Raw genomic sequence first — 13,283 nt, forward strand, 5'->3', positions numbered from 1 at the left:
ATGCTCGGCGCCGGAGGGGCAGCAGGACGCCGGCCGGCCGCGGCCCCGGGAGGGAGCCCGCACTTCGCTCCAAACTCCGAGCCCCAGGAAGAAGCCCAAATCCGTAAGCGCTTTGCCCCCTCCCCACCCCGGGGGGCTGTGGCTCCCCCGGCCCCGGAGCTGCCTCTGCAGGCTGGAGCCCAGCTCATCCACCTGCCCGGGTGGCAGAGCGGAGAGGGCGGCTGTGCCGCCCGCGGCCCGAGAACATGCCCTGCCCTCCGCACTTCGCTCCAAACTCCGAGCCCCAGGAAGAAGCCCAAATCCGTAAGCGCTTTGCCCCCTCCCCACCCCGGGGGGCTGTGGCTCCCCCGGCCCCGGAGCTGCCTCTGCAGGCTGGAGCCCAGCTCATCCACCTGCCCGGGTGGCAGAGCGGAGAGGGCGGCTGTGCCGCCCGCGGCCCGAGAACATGCCCTGCCCTGGGCCCAGCCGCCTGAGCCCACCTTGGCAGCGCCGCGGTGCCCGGCTGCGACGGGAGAGCCAGCAGGCTGGGTTTCCAGCTTCTAGCGGATTAAATCGGATCCCAGATTTGCAGGGGCGAGGACAGCCGCCTGCTTAGCTTCCTCCCTGAGCGCAGGAGCCGTGGCGCAGCTGGGTCTGGACGTCCTCCAGGGAAGCGCCCGCAGCCCTCCTGTGTGCCGGGGCATCCAGGGGCCCATCCGCCTGAGAAGGGGAAGGGACGAAACCCCTCTGGAGCAGGGCGTGAGCTGGCCTCAGCTCCCGTGCTTGGGGTCAAAGCCCTGCCAGCTGGCCAGCGTGCCTCTGCTCCTTGCACCTTCCTCTGAGCTCCTGGCCACCGGCCACTGCCAGAGGCAAGGTACCAGCCCCTGGCCCGCTCCAAGCTGGATACCCCAGACTCAGGGGGAAAACCTGCCCCTGGGGAGGGATCCAGACATCTCGTGCCTGTGCGCTCAGGTGTGAGCTCTGACAGAGACAGCGGCTTCAGAGCAGCGAGATGGTGCAGCCACCTGTGGGGCTTGGGCACCTTGAGTGGGCACAAGTAGACCTGCAGTTTCCCAAGTCCCGTTCTCTCTGCCAGCGCATAGTGCTGGGGCATCTGCCTTCAGCCCGTGCAGGAGCAGAGCCGGGATGAGCCCTCTGGGTGACAGCGGCTGTGCTGTCAGGCAGCTTCACGCAGACCTCACAGGCAGTTTTGCAAACTTTCCGCCCACCGGAAGCTAGCACCGATCATCTCCTTTCTCCAAGTGGAGAAACTGAGGCATGGAGTGCTTGAAGTGATTTGCCCAAGATCTTGCAGGAAGCCAGTGGCGGAGCTGAGATCCCACATTGTACCTCCCCAGCCACGTGCCCTCCGGCTGCTGCTGAATCTTCTCTGGGGGGTTCTGCCCCGAGGTTAAATGCCCAGGGCGCATAGGGGCTGGTGCCAGGCAGGGTGCAGGTACCAGCAGCCATGCAGGGAGTTTCCCCAGCAACGCTATAGTGCTGGGCCTGGCTGGCCCACCCTGCCAGGCAGCTGTTTCAGTCGGTGACAAATGCAGCAAGGCATCTCTCTGCCTTATTTATAATGTGCTTGGGAAGCCCATAAACATCCCAGTCATCTCCCCCGACTTTAACCCGATCCCCGAGCCGGAGGGCCCAGGGCACTCTGTTGTCCATTTGAGAACTAGATCCAGTAGTGGGCAGCCCGTGTCTCCCAGTTTGGCTCTCATGGATGAGAGCTGGGACCTGCCTTCACCCCTGGGAAGCGTTCAAGGGAGGGTTGTCTTTGTGCCCACTGGTGCCAGGATGACTTTGCTCCTATTTCCCCCTGCCTTTGTTACCTGGAAATCACGTCCCCGATCGGCATCCAAACTGGCCTCTAGGATTTCTGGGACTTGGGCACTGATCCCTAGAAGGCTATTTAGGAATTGTATCCATGGGAATATGAATGTAACAGGCAGAGACTGGACTGGTGGAGCATCATCTCTTGAATTCATTCAGGACAAAGGGAAGGGATGCATAGCCCTGGAGTCCCATGGCAGCCTTGAGCGCTATGGTCAGCGAGTGGTTGGGCCGGGGCTTGCTTAAGCCTTTAAGGAGCAAGGGGCCAGCCGCAACATTTGCGTAGGCAGGGCTTGGGCCCGATGGTCCAGTGGGATGGGAGGCAGATGAAACGGCTGACCTATATATTAATTCCAAAATGCAGAATCCAGATCGACTTAGCTGAGCAAAGCCCCCCAGCTGCTTCCCAAATGTGCCTTTGATGACAAGCTTGAACAGACCTTGACTAACCTTGGATGTTGCTGTGGGGATAAACAGCGTTTATTCCAGCCCATGCAGTTTCCTGGCTTTGTGCATTCCCACCCACAACGAAGGGCAGGGGGGCAGGCGAGGATGGGACGCCGTGCAGGGCCCTCGGTTTCCGACGCAAGCATGGAGTGGTGATAGGAGGCCACTCAAAGATGTACGTGTCTGGCGATTAGGTTATGGGCAGTGTGAACTCCTGGGTCCTGGTCCAGAGGGCTGCCTGGGCAATCATTTATACTCTTCATGTCTCAGTTCTTTATTGGGTTAGGGATACTAACCCCAGCCTGCTGATGGAGGAGATGGAGGAGGGGCCCAGCTCAGACTGCTATTTTAAAAACACAAAATACTATTGAAGCTGGATATTTTAATACACTGCTGATATATATTATGAGTAGGAATGGGAGTGGGGAGTGAAACTAAATCAAAATGACAGGGTAAAAAGGGAAATGTTTCGATGGTCCTAAAACAGAAGCTTTCATTTGAAAGAAAATCCCAACCTTGGGCCTTCTCTTTGGAACCAGAATGAGGTGTTTTTTTTAATATCAGAATTTCACGCAGAACTGAAATCTTGATCCAGCCCCGGTATGAAGCTTCCTCCGTTTCAGTGTAAGACTTTGCTCTAGGAGGTGCTGTAGAGGTACAAGGTGTTATTTAACAGGTGTGAACAACGTCCAGTAGGTCAGATCTCCCTGGAGGGCAAACCGAAGCGGTGCCGGACTGCTAGGCAGAAGGTCCATGCTAGAGCGCAGCGGGAGCTCCAGAAATGTAGGGTGGAATCCAGCAGGGCATCCAGCTTCCAGATCCATTTATTGCTGCATTTATTACCTCCTAAATTGCCCTCCCAAGGGCTTTCGCCTTGACCGGCAAAGAAAGAACCTTGAGAGCCTTGTTCACAGCTGCCCCAAACGCATCCAGCCGTGCAAGGTGCGTGCAACATGGAGAACCGTTGGCGCATGCTTGTGAAAACACAAAGGAGACCAAGACTTCTCTGCGTCACGCCTTGCAAGGCTGCCGCGGCCACACGCATCTGTCTGATCCAATATGGAATAAGGGTTGAGACGGACAACCCTGACCCAGTTTCATCTCGCAAGAAGCTCTTGCCTGGTTGCAGCCGGAAGCCGCGCTTCCCGCTGTCCAGCACAAACTAGGAAATGGAAAGAAATATCCCATGGCACAAGCTGCTCTTTTGCTTCCCCGGCTAAATATCTCAGGCCTTTGAGGAACTAAGACCTCTGCTAGCAAACTGGATTTAATGCCACAGGCTAGTGATGGATTGGCCCATGAGTTATTAATATTGTAGCTAATAAATGGTCCGTGGTGCCAAAGTTATTAATTAATACAGATTAGTGTTAAAAACTGGCCCGTGATGAGTTAATAACCAACCCCCGCTGCGTAAGCAAATCTAAAAATAGTCACAATTCACTTGCCTAAACTAAGCCTAACATTTGCATCAGCGGTGCTATCGGCGATGCCGCACATGGCCAAATGAATTATGTATTTGTCCAGAGATGTTTTCCAAAGGAGCCTACGGGAGTTAGACACCCTTTTCCCATTTGGATTCAAGAAGAAATGGGTGTCTAATCCTCTCTGGCTCCACTGACAGTTTTATCTGGTTAATAGGTATTTGGTTAACCGCCCAAAACCTTCTTGTTCGTTATGGATTGAAGAGGGTTGCAGTGTTAAGTCAAGGTCCTTGACCAAGGGAGAGAAGGGTTTCTCCACTTTGACGTTGGCACAGATGTGGTCCTCTTTCCTGTAATACAGAACCACTTCCAGTTTTTCAGCGCATCTCTCACATGCAGGCACCAAACCAGCTGAGTATTTGCTCAGAAACCCATTCGATACGTCTCCAGTGCCAAGGTTTTTCCCTCGTGGTGGCACACCGTGCCTCTGCCCCAGTTGAGGACTTTATCACAGGCAGGATTGGATCATTCTTGGCTCCATTTGGGATTCCCTCCTGATTGTTGTCAGCCCAAGTGCTACAAAAAACGAATCGCTTCACTGTTGAGCATTGCAATCGATAACAATTTGCCTCCTCATCTGGCAACGGCTAGCCAAGCTGAATGCCTGTCGTTTGCTCTTGGAGGCAAGGCACTGGAGCTGAGATGATGCACTCAGATCTGTATTGCCTTCTCCTCTGCAGAAAGGCTATGTCTTTATTCTACTTGTGAAGTGCCTCCAGCTTTACTGGGGCCTGGTCCACACCTTGTGAAGTCCATGCAAGGGCTCCTGTGGGCTTGACTAGGCTTTGGAGCAGGCCCTTTACAATTACCATTTATTAACGGTTGCAGGGAGCACCCTGACCTTGCAACACCTGGTCACCATGTCCCATTTGCACACAGCTACTGTGGGCAGGGGTCGGTTTTGACACCTGGGACGTGGTCCTGGCAGTTCAGATATGGCTGAGTCAGCCTTTTCCATCCATCCTGGGAACAGCCGTCAGTCTTGCCATAGCACTAGGTTAAATTGTTTTTTTTGACTCCCTCTCACAATGCAGTGCTCAGTGTTTGGTATTTACCTAGAAACCCTTACAGCAGCAGTCTTGGACATGATGGGAAATGTAACCCCGGCATCGCAGAATGCACCGGTGCAATTGTGACTGTGACGTTATAGCCCCTTGGAACGCATCAAGGGGTTTTTATCAACAGAGACCATGTAAGATCACTAAAGGCAGCTCACTGTACTTTTCATGTCATGTTCCTGCCATAATTTTCCAATCTGGCATAGACGTTCTCAAGAGACCAAATTGTAACTGGTATAAGCATGTGCTCTTCAAGGTCTTTAACTGGGTTGCAGCCACTTATACCAGGTCTTTATGTTGCCTTTAGCATCAAAGGAGAATGGGTTCTGCCTGGAAGTAGGAGCTAGACCCCAGCACATTCAATGCAATCTGCCTCCAGACTTCTTTGTGCGGGGACCGTAGGGGGAATCCGGACAAGTGCCGGGTGAGCTCCAAGCAGCCCCGATAAAAGCACAGGGAATGTGAATATCTCGGCTTAGTTAAGTCATGGGGCCAAGGATGCTGATTCCAAGAGCCTCAGATCTGAGAAACCCCAGAAAGCAAGACGTGGAAGTGTTCCAGCTCAGAAGGCACCGTGAGACAGAGCGCTCACGACTGACACGTTGGCTCGCTGCCGATTACTTCCGAGCAGCATAGATTTGTGTGTGATTCCCAGTGCACTCGGGCGTCCCCAACCGAAGCAGAAGAAACCCGTCCATGTGAATCCCAGGCTAAGCCGGCTGTGCTGGTTGGGATTGTAACTGGGGATGAGAAGGTGGCAAGGGTTTTGTTTTTTCTGGAGATACACCCAGGCCCCAAATATCTAAATATGACTCCAGAACTGAGTGACTCTTGATTCCTGAGGAAGGCCCCTCTTCTCGTTCGCTTGCAACATTTGCTAATGCCCCTGGGGGATGGAATCGGGCCTATGTCCAGGGAAATGAGGATGGAAAACGTATGATCCTACATGCAAGTTTCACGCTGCCCCCCTCCCTCTCTGTCGTGCAGCCAAAGCCTGAGAACGCGATAACAATTGCCGTGTCGTCGCGGGCGCTGTTCCGTATGGAGGAGGAGCAGAAGATTTACAGCGAGAAAGGGGTGGAGGCGTATGTGAAATACCAGCTGGACCATGAGAACGAACCCTTCCTACCTGGCGCCGCCTTCGCCTTTGTCAAGGTAAGCTCCTTTTCTGCATCCCCAGCGCAGATCCCCGCCTTTCCAAGCTTCTTCACCTTCCAAGCAGGGCTTGCAGTGTGCTGGATAAAACTGGGGATGATCCCAGCATTAGAGCAGTCTGCTTCATCACATTCGTGCAGTGGTCCTCAACCAGGGTGCCCCAGACCCTGGAGTGCCACGAGATCCTCTTAAGGGTGCTGCACAATATTAGCACTGCTAGGTGTGTGAACACCTGCTGATGATCCCCAAGTAGGGATCCAGAGAGTCAAAAAAGCATTTTGGAACCTGCTGTAGGCTTTCCGGGCTCTTTGCAACAGAAGACTTCCTCGAGTATTCATAGTCAGGGGTGCCTGGAGTCTAATGGGGGTACCTGGAGTCTAGGACGGTTGAGAACCATATTGACTGGAAGGGGGTTAGTCTGAATTCACGATGGTATCACAGAGCAGAACTCAGAGGAGACGGTACACCTTTGCTGGGCAGGAAAGAGAGGGGGATGTCTTGGGCAAGTAACAACAAAAAAATTAAACATCAAATGCCCATCTTTCATGCTGGCGAAGTAGCGTTTTCTAGAGCCGGGTCGATCTGGAATGATACTTTTACAGTTTTCTTCCTGAAACAGCCCCCACCACCAGGTCATTTTGGATCAAAGGAAATATTTCATTTGGGGCCTTTTGAGACATTTTAAACATATTTCAAAGTAAATCCGGGCAAATGTATTCTCCAAACGTCCTTTCAAAATGAGAATTTAAAGCGTTTCCTTTTGAAGATGACAAAGCAAAATGTTTTGACTTTCTCCAGGAAAAAAATTAGATTTAGGGGCCCAGAGTGGTCCAATGTAGCATGTTTCCACATGGCTTTGGTTGACCCAAATCTGCATGTTTTAGCAAATAAAATGGGAATTGTCTCTTGGCTCTGGGGGGTGGGTGGCTGGATTGCTAGCTTACCCTGCCTTCCTTTGGTGGCGTAGGCGCTAGAAACTGTCAACATGCAGCTGCGAGAGCTCTATCCCGAGAGTGAAGAACTCTTTGATATCGTCCTAATGACCAATAACCATGCCCAGGTTGGGGTGCGTCTGATCAACAGCATCAATCATTATGGTAAGCATGGAACAACCCTGTCCCCTGAGACAGAGCCACTGAAATCACCTTGGTTAGTGCAGTTTTGGGGAGTGACTGAGATGGAAACGAAGCCGGAGGGAAAAGCTGTCTCGCTTCACCCAGCTTCCAAAGTCCTGTGGTTTGGACTAAAAACATTATAGATCAAACCTCCCAGTTTGTTAAGGCTTCCAATAAACTAGGAATCCAGGTTCTAGCTCTTCAAACAGCTTGGCCACATCATCCCCATCTCGATCCATCTCTTTTTGGGCCCAAGACAGAACCAGTAGGGCAGTCCGTGGGTACTGGGTAGTCCAATCCAGATCAAACACCTTGGCATTGCTTTCTTGTTTCAGACTCCAAGTCCCTCTGAGGAGGTTCAGACACATTCAGACCACCTTTGGGGTTTGCTCTGACTTGGGGGTAGAACCGAGTTCTCAGTATGGATAACCCCAGAAACCAAAGGAGAGGCAGGCAGGAGGGTGGTGAGGCACCGCAACAATAATTAGAACACCTAAGTTTTACTTTGCGCTTTGTCAGTGGATCCCAAAGCACTTTATAAAGGTCAGGGTCAACCCCCCACTATACAGATGGGCAAACCAAGGTACTGAAAGTACCATATGCAAGGCCAGGGGCTGACTGGGAAGAGAACTCCCTTCCTTCTGTTGAGTCCCAGGCCGGCCTCTCTCCATGATGCTTCTGCATCAGGATCCTCTGTGTGCTTGGGGTTTTCTTGCGTCTGGGTGGAGGAGGTTTAGCAAGAGGGTAGTACTAGGGAATCCCTCTAAAGGAGCTACCAGCTGCTGCCAGGTGTTGGGAAGTGACGGGCAGTAGCCACCAGCTGGAAGGCAGCATGTCCTAGCGGCATTGCTGTGCATCAGCGTCTGTATGATGGGGCTGGTCCAGGGCCTCAGCCGTGCTACTTTGGGCCCCACCTTTCTTGTAACCCTGCTGCTCCAGGCTGATTTGCCATCTCCTCCCACTGGCCTGGTGCCAGGGGGCGCGAGGGGAGGAGCCCCCCAGCTGCACGGTTTGCCTCCCCACCTGTGGCGGTGGCTAGGACCCGGGTTGATTTGGTGCCTTTGTCCTCAGATCTGTTCATCGAGAGGTTCTGCATGACGGGAGGGAACAGCCCCATTTGCTACCTGAAGGCCTATCACACCGACCTGTACCTCTCGTCCGACTGCGAGAAAGTGAGTGAGGCCACTGAAGAGGGTGAGTCTCAGTCCCGCTCTGGGCGGTAGAGGGAGGAGCACACAGCCCGCAGCTGGTTGACCTAGAGCAGCCAGGTGAAGAACAGTGACTCTGATATCCCCCTCCGCTGGGGCTGTGCATGGCAGGGGGGACGTGAACGTCCAGGCTGGGGGCCAGTCGCTTTGCTCTGTCTCCGTGCCATTATGACGCTATGTCGCTGTGGCTGTGCTTTGCGGTAGCAAGGTCGCGGCAGCAGACTGGGTCACGGAGGGATGCTGCCTGATGCCTCCCTTTCTCCTTTCCCAAAGGGATTGCCGCTGCCACCATTTTCAACCCCAGCAAAGACGTGATGGTGCCGGAGAACCAGCTGCGGGTGGCATTCGATGGGGACGCTGTGCTGTTCTCGGACGAGTCGGAGCAGATTGTGAAGGCCCACGGCCTCGACATGTTTTTTGAGCATGAGAAGACCTATGAGAACAAGCCTCTGGCCCAGGTACGGCACCAGGAGTCAGCTCCTGGGACAGGGAGCAGCGAGAACGGGCTCCCCGCTCCACGGGCTCCAGCAGCCAGTGCAGGGATTGGGGCAGGGCAGATGGGAGGAGGCTGAGGCTGTGTTCGTGAGGACGTGGTCCTGGCTCTTCTGTGCTGGGACTCGGGGCAGGTCTGGTGGGAGAGGCCCCTTCCCTGCCACGAGAACGGATTGAAGCATGGAGCAAAGGATAGACATGATGGTGTCGGTGAATGGCTGTTTCTCTTTGCTTCACCAGGGCCCCCTGAAAGGTTTTCTGGAAGCCCTGGGGAAGCTGCAGAAGAAGTTTTACTCCAAGGGGCTGAGGCTGGAGTGTCCGATCCGCACCTACCTCGTCACCGCCAGGAGCGCAGCCAGCTCGGGGGCCCGTGCCCTAAAGACTCTCCGCAGCTGGGGACTAGAAACAGATGAAGCCCTCTTCCTGGCCGGGGCCCCCAAAGGCCCCCTGCTAGAGAAGATCCGCCCTCACATCTTCTTTGATGACCAGATGTTCCACGTGGAGGGGGCTCAGGAGATGGGCACCGTCGCCGCCCACGTCCCCTATGGCATCGCACAGAAACAGAGGCGGATGGCAGAAAAGAAGCGAGCCAAGGACATCGAGTGACGGGGCCGGCGAACTGCAGTGGACATGCTCGCTGGCCGGGGTTCGGTGCACGCCATCACTGGCCAGTCCGCTATGCGTCGATGTATGCAATGATCCAAGTGTCCTCTGTGATTAATAGTGAAGCTACTGAAGTGGCAGGTGCCATGTCTGGAGGGAGGAGAGGGGGTTGACTGAAAAGCTCCCTTTGGCCTTTATGTCTTGCACTTTACTGATGATTTCTGTCCCTCTAGCCCAGCACTGACCTCCATACTAGTCAGGGTCTACACATGGCACCCCCAGCATCTCGAGCTTGGCTCCTTTGCCAGCTCCTCAGCCACTGCCCCACCTCTGTGCCATCATCTCGGCTGCTATGCCTCAGGGTCAGCCTATGCCCAAGCCCAGCATGCCTGCCCCTCTGCTTTAGGGGACCCAGAGATGGAGGTGGGGGAGCCCTGAGGAGCTCCCCATTAATTCCTGCACTGAGTGCACAGCCATATAAGAGTCTGCATCTCTCATTGTCCTTGACTGCTGCCGTCTTCTCAACTCGAGTAGTACCAAGTGAAGAATAGAAACAATGAGGAAGAAAATAACCTCATAAAAACAATAATAGAGGGCACAAGCCCAATTCCTACTCAAAGTTCGGCCCAAATTTTCACATCTGGGTTCCACAGCTAAGTGTCTTATATGGAGATGCTCTCTTGTGGGCTTAGGTATCTTGACTGGGGCATCCAAAACTGAGGCACCTAAAATGAAAAGCCACTTTTGAAAGTGTGGTTTCTGTGTTGGTGGGAAGGAAGCTAAAGATCATGTGCAAGTTGGGTGCAACAGTCCTGAGAGATAGCTAAGCCAAGTTATCTTGAAGTCAGTGCAGCTGCTTCAGCAAGGAACTCGAGCCTGGGTCTTTCATCGGGTGAAAACTGGATCTTTTTTCATTCAAACTGAGCCCTGTCTACAACTGGTAATTCTTCTCTGGTCAGTGCATCAAGCCTATTCTGTCTCCCAGGGTAGAGGCTTCTGGTACAGGATGGGAAAGATTCACATCTCCAATTAACAGTTAGTGCTGTTGTCTTCTCAAATGGCATTTGCCAAAGTAGGTTGCTGCCTACAAAAGATTGTGTCTTTGAACGAGTTAGTCTCTAAGGGTATACACACACGTACTAACTTTCTGACAGTCAAGCTGACTTAACTTTTTTAAGTTGACTTCAGTGTCAGAGCGTACACACGTACGTGCAGCAGTCAACTTAAATGTGGCATAAGATAATACACCTCTGAGGTGCGTTATTTGGAGTTACATTAGTTAAGCTGACTTAGCTGGTTGACGTAGTGGAAGCTGTACATGTGTACGCTCCAGCATGGCTTAACTATGGGTGCGTCTACATGTCGCCATGCTTTAGTACTTCCTTTTGGAAATACTAAAGCACAGTGCAGTACAGGTGGTTACTGCACCGTGTGCGTGGTGCATGGTTAGCTTTTGCCACTATGCCTCCGTAGCAGCATGCTATAACCAGGGAGTACACAGCTACGGCAACGTAGCCAGCAATTATATCTAGATCCATGTGATTGCTACATCGCCGTAGCACGCTGTACAACATAGCATGTCACTATGCTGCCACTAGTTAGTTAAGTTGCCTTAGTTAAGTCCCTTTCTTTTAAGTTGACTTAATATGTGTGTACACACCCTAAGAGAGTGCCCTGCCCTACCTTCTGCCTAATTCTTTCCAGCTAACACAGATTACCACCTATATGTTTTAAGATTAATTAAAAGAAAAATGCATTTGAGGGCTATTCCAGAAGCAGCAGAAGGCTTGCTCTTACAACTCGGATTACATGATGGACCAGACTGAAGGGAATGATCAGGTTAAGCATCATCTACTCCTTGTGTTGTGTGATCATTAAGGTGGCACAAATGCAATTTCTATAGTTGAAGCTGCCCACCATTATAGACTGCGTTTTCAGTTGCTTGTAACTTTGCCAGATGTAAACTACTTGGGCTAAAATTCCCCATGCCATGTGCTTGCTGCTGACTAATTATTCTTTGCTTTTCTTTTTTAACCCTCTTTGAGAAGGAGCGAAGTGTCAGCTTAAAGAGTTCAGCTATACCTGAGAATGAGGTTAGGGTGAGGATTATTATATTTCAACTAAAATAATATTGAAAACCTGGTGAAATCTTCACCACGGATCTAGTTGGTTTGCTCCCTGCACTGAATTCTGCTCGGACAAGGAAAAGATGAACAATTTTCACTTTTTATTTGGTTCGTTGCACTTTAAGCTTCTCTACCTTGCACTGTTTGGGTTGCAAACACCTTAAAGGAAAGCTGTAAATCCAGAGTATAGGGGGGAACCCCTTTTAAGACATTGATTATCAAGTTTTTGGCTTTTTTTAATGCAAAAACCAGATGTTGGGGTTCATGCAGTCTACCAGAGACCCTTTCAACAGATGTCTTGAGCTACAAGTATGGCTTCCATATAAACCTTTCCAAGGTGTTTCATGCAGGTTGGCACTGATGGACCTCTTGGAAATGCTCCTAGTGCATCTCACAAGTAGTCTAGATCAGTACCGGGTCCTCCCCATAGAAGATGACCTTGTAACAGGAACAAAAAGTGGATCCATGGTTGAAATCTCATGAGACTGTATCTGTCTGTGCCTATCAATTGTCAAAATACACGTGTGTGACTGAATGTGGACGTGTGTGAGAGCAACTGGAATATAGGTTTGTAAGCAGCTGGCTGTGTGGGGCTGCATAAAGTTATACATGTACACATGATAAATCATGGGCATCTGTGGGTACGTGGATACGAGGGTGTAAAAGAGCATGTTTCAAACTGGGCCTTCATGCTGGAGAGGGTTTGCCACTTCTGACATGGTGTAACAGGGATTGAGCTGTCAGGGGGGAAAGCCTCAGTTTTACGGTACCTTTAGCTCCCAGAGAGCAAATGTGCGGCAGCGTAGGGTAGCTGGAGGGCAGAGCGTGCACAGTGCCAGCACTGTGTCCTTCTGGGGACTGCCTGACTCACCTTCCATTTTGTTTCCAACCCTTAAGACCAGAGAATAATTACAGAGGACCTGGAACGAGCTCGCCAGGCAGCTCCTGCTTTGCCTTTTATTTCCTTCGCTTCCACTACGAAGCTGTAGCTCCATTACTTGTCCCCTGTTTCCAGTGCTTGTTGTGAGTGGGCAGCCAGGACGTTCCCCAGAAAATGCAGGACTTTGAGGAACGATGCCCAGAGAAGCTCCAACCCCCACTCTTTACATGGCTTTGGTGGGATTTTGGACTGTTGTCATGTGTGACTGTTGCAATATTTATTCCTATTGCTCTGCAAGGTGTTTTTCATGTCACGCTGGCCGGCTGAAGTGGCTTTCACTGCTGTTGCAACTTGCCTGTGCTACACCTGCCCTCTCCTGAGCCAGGATGGATTTTCAACCCTGCCGGCAGCCAGCAATCTCCCCGCAACAGGTCTGCAAGATTTGCTGTCCCATCTTGCCACCTTTCTGATGGCCTGGTGGCTTGCATCCTGCACCAGCCTGGCAGGAAGACAGCCCTGGCTGTTATCTCATTGCTGCGGGGTTCCACGTTTGTGTCTTTGGGTGGTTTTATTTGTGAATGAGCTGATGCCTTCGTGGAAATGATCATGGGTGTTTATGTGTAATAAACTGTATCTGGTTCCACTCCGCCTTGCCTGTTGGAGTGCTCCGTGCTGCAGGTCAGGTGTGATCAGCACAAAAGGATTTAATCCTCTGCTTAGGCCCCCACAGGTGTTTCGGTGAGTGAGGAAGGGGAGTTGGGGATTGCAGGGCCAATCAGACACTCAGCAGGGGCTGGGGACCTTGCTAAAAAGAGCTGCCTATGAGCTGGAGAAGCCTTTGGAAAGCTGGACCTCCCCGGGCAGTGGCTGGAGGAGTGCTGCAGCAAGCCAGGTGGCATC

At 52.2% G+C, this 13,283-nt stretch overlaps 1 protein-coding gene across 1 annotated transcript; it reads left to right on the forward strand.

Annotated features, from left to right (window-relative positions):
• Position 1: 1 nt before the first annotated feature.
• NT5C1A (5'-nucleotidase, cytosolic IA) lies at positions 2-13,031 on the forward strand (the record flags this gene model as incomplete). The annotated part of the gene is made up of 6 exons (XM_025198634.1): positions 2-103; positions 5,792-5,959; positions 6,927-7,056; positions 8,146-8,268; positions 8,556-8,740; positions 9,015-13,031. Coding segments are annotated over 6 exons (1,074 nt in total), but the record flags the coding sequence as incomplete, so codon positions are not given.
• Positions 13,032-13,283: the final 252 nt, after the last annotated feature.

Source organism: Alligator sinensis, unplaced genomic scaffold (assembly GCF_000455745.1).
Source record: "Alligator sinensis unplaced genomic scaffold, ASM45574v1 scaffold337_1, whole genome shotgun sequence".
Classification (NCBI taxonomy): Eukaryota; Metazoa; Chordata; order Crocodylia; family Alligatoridae; genus Alligator; species Alligator sinensis.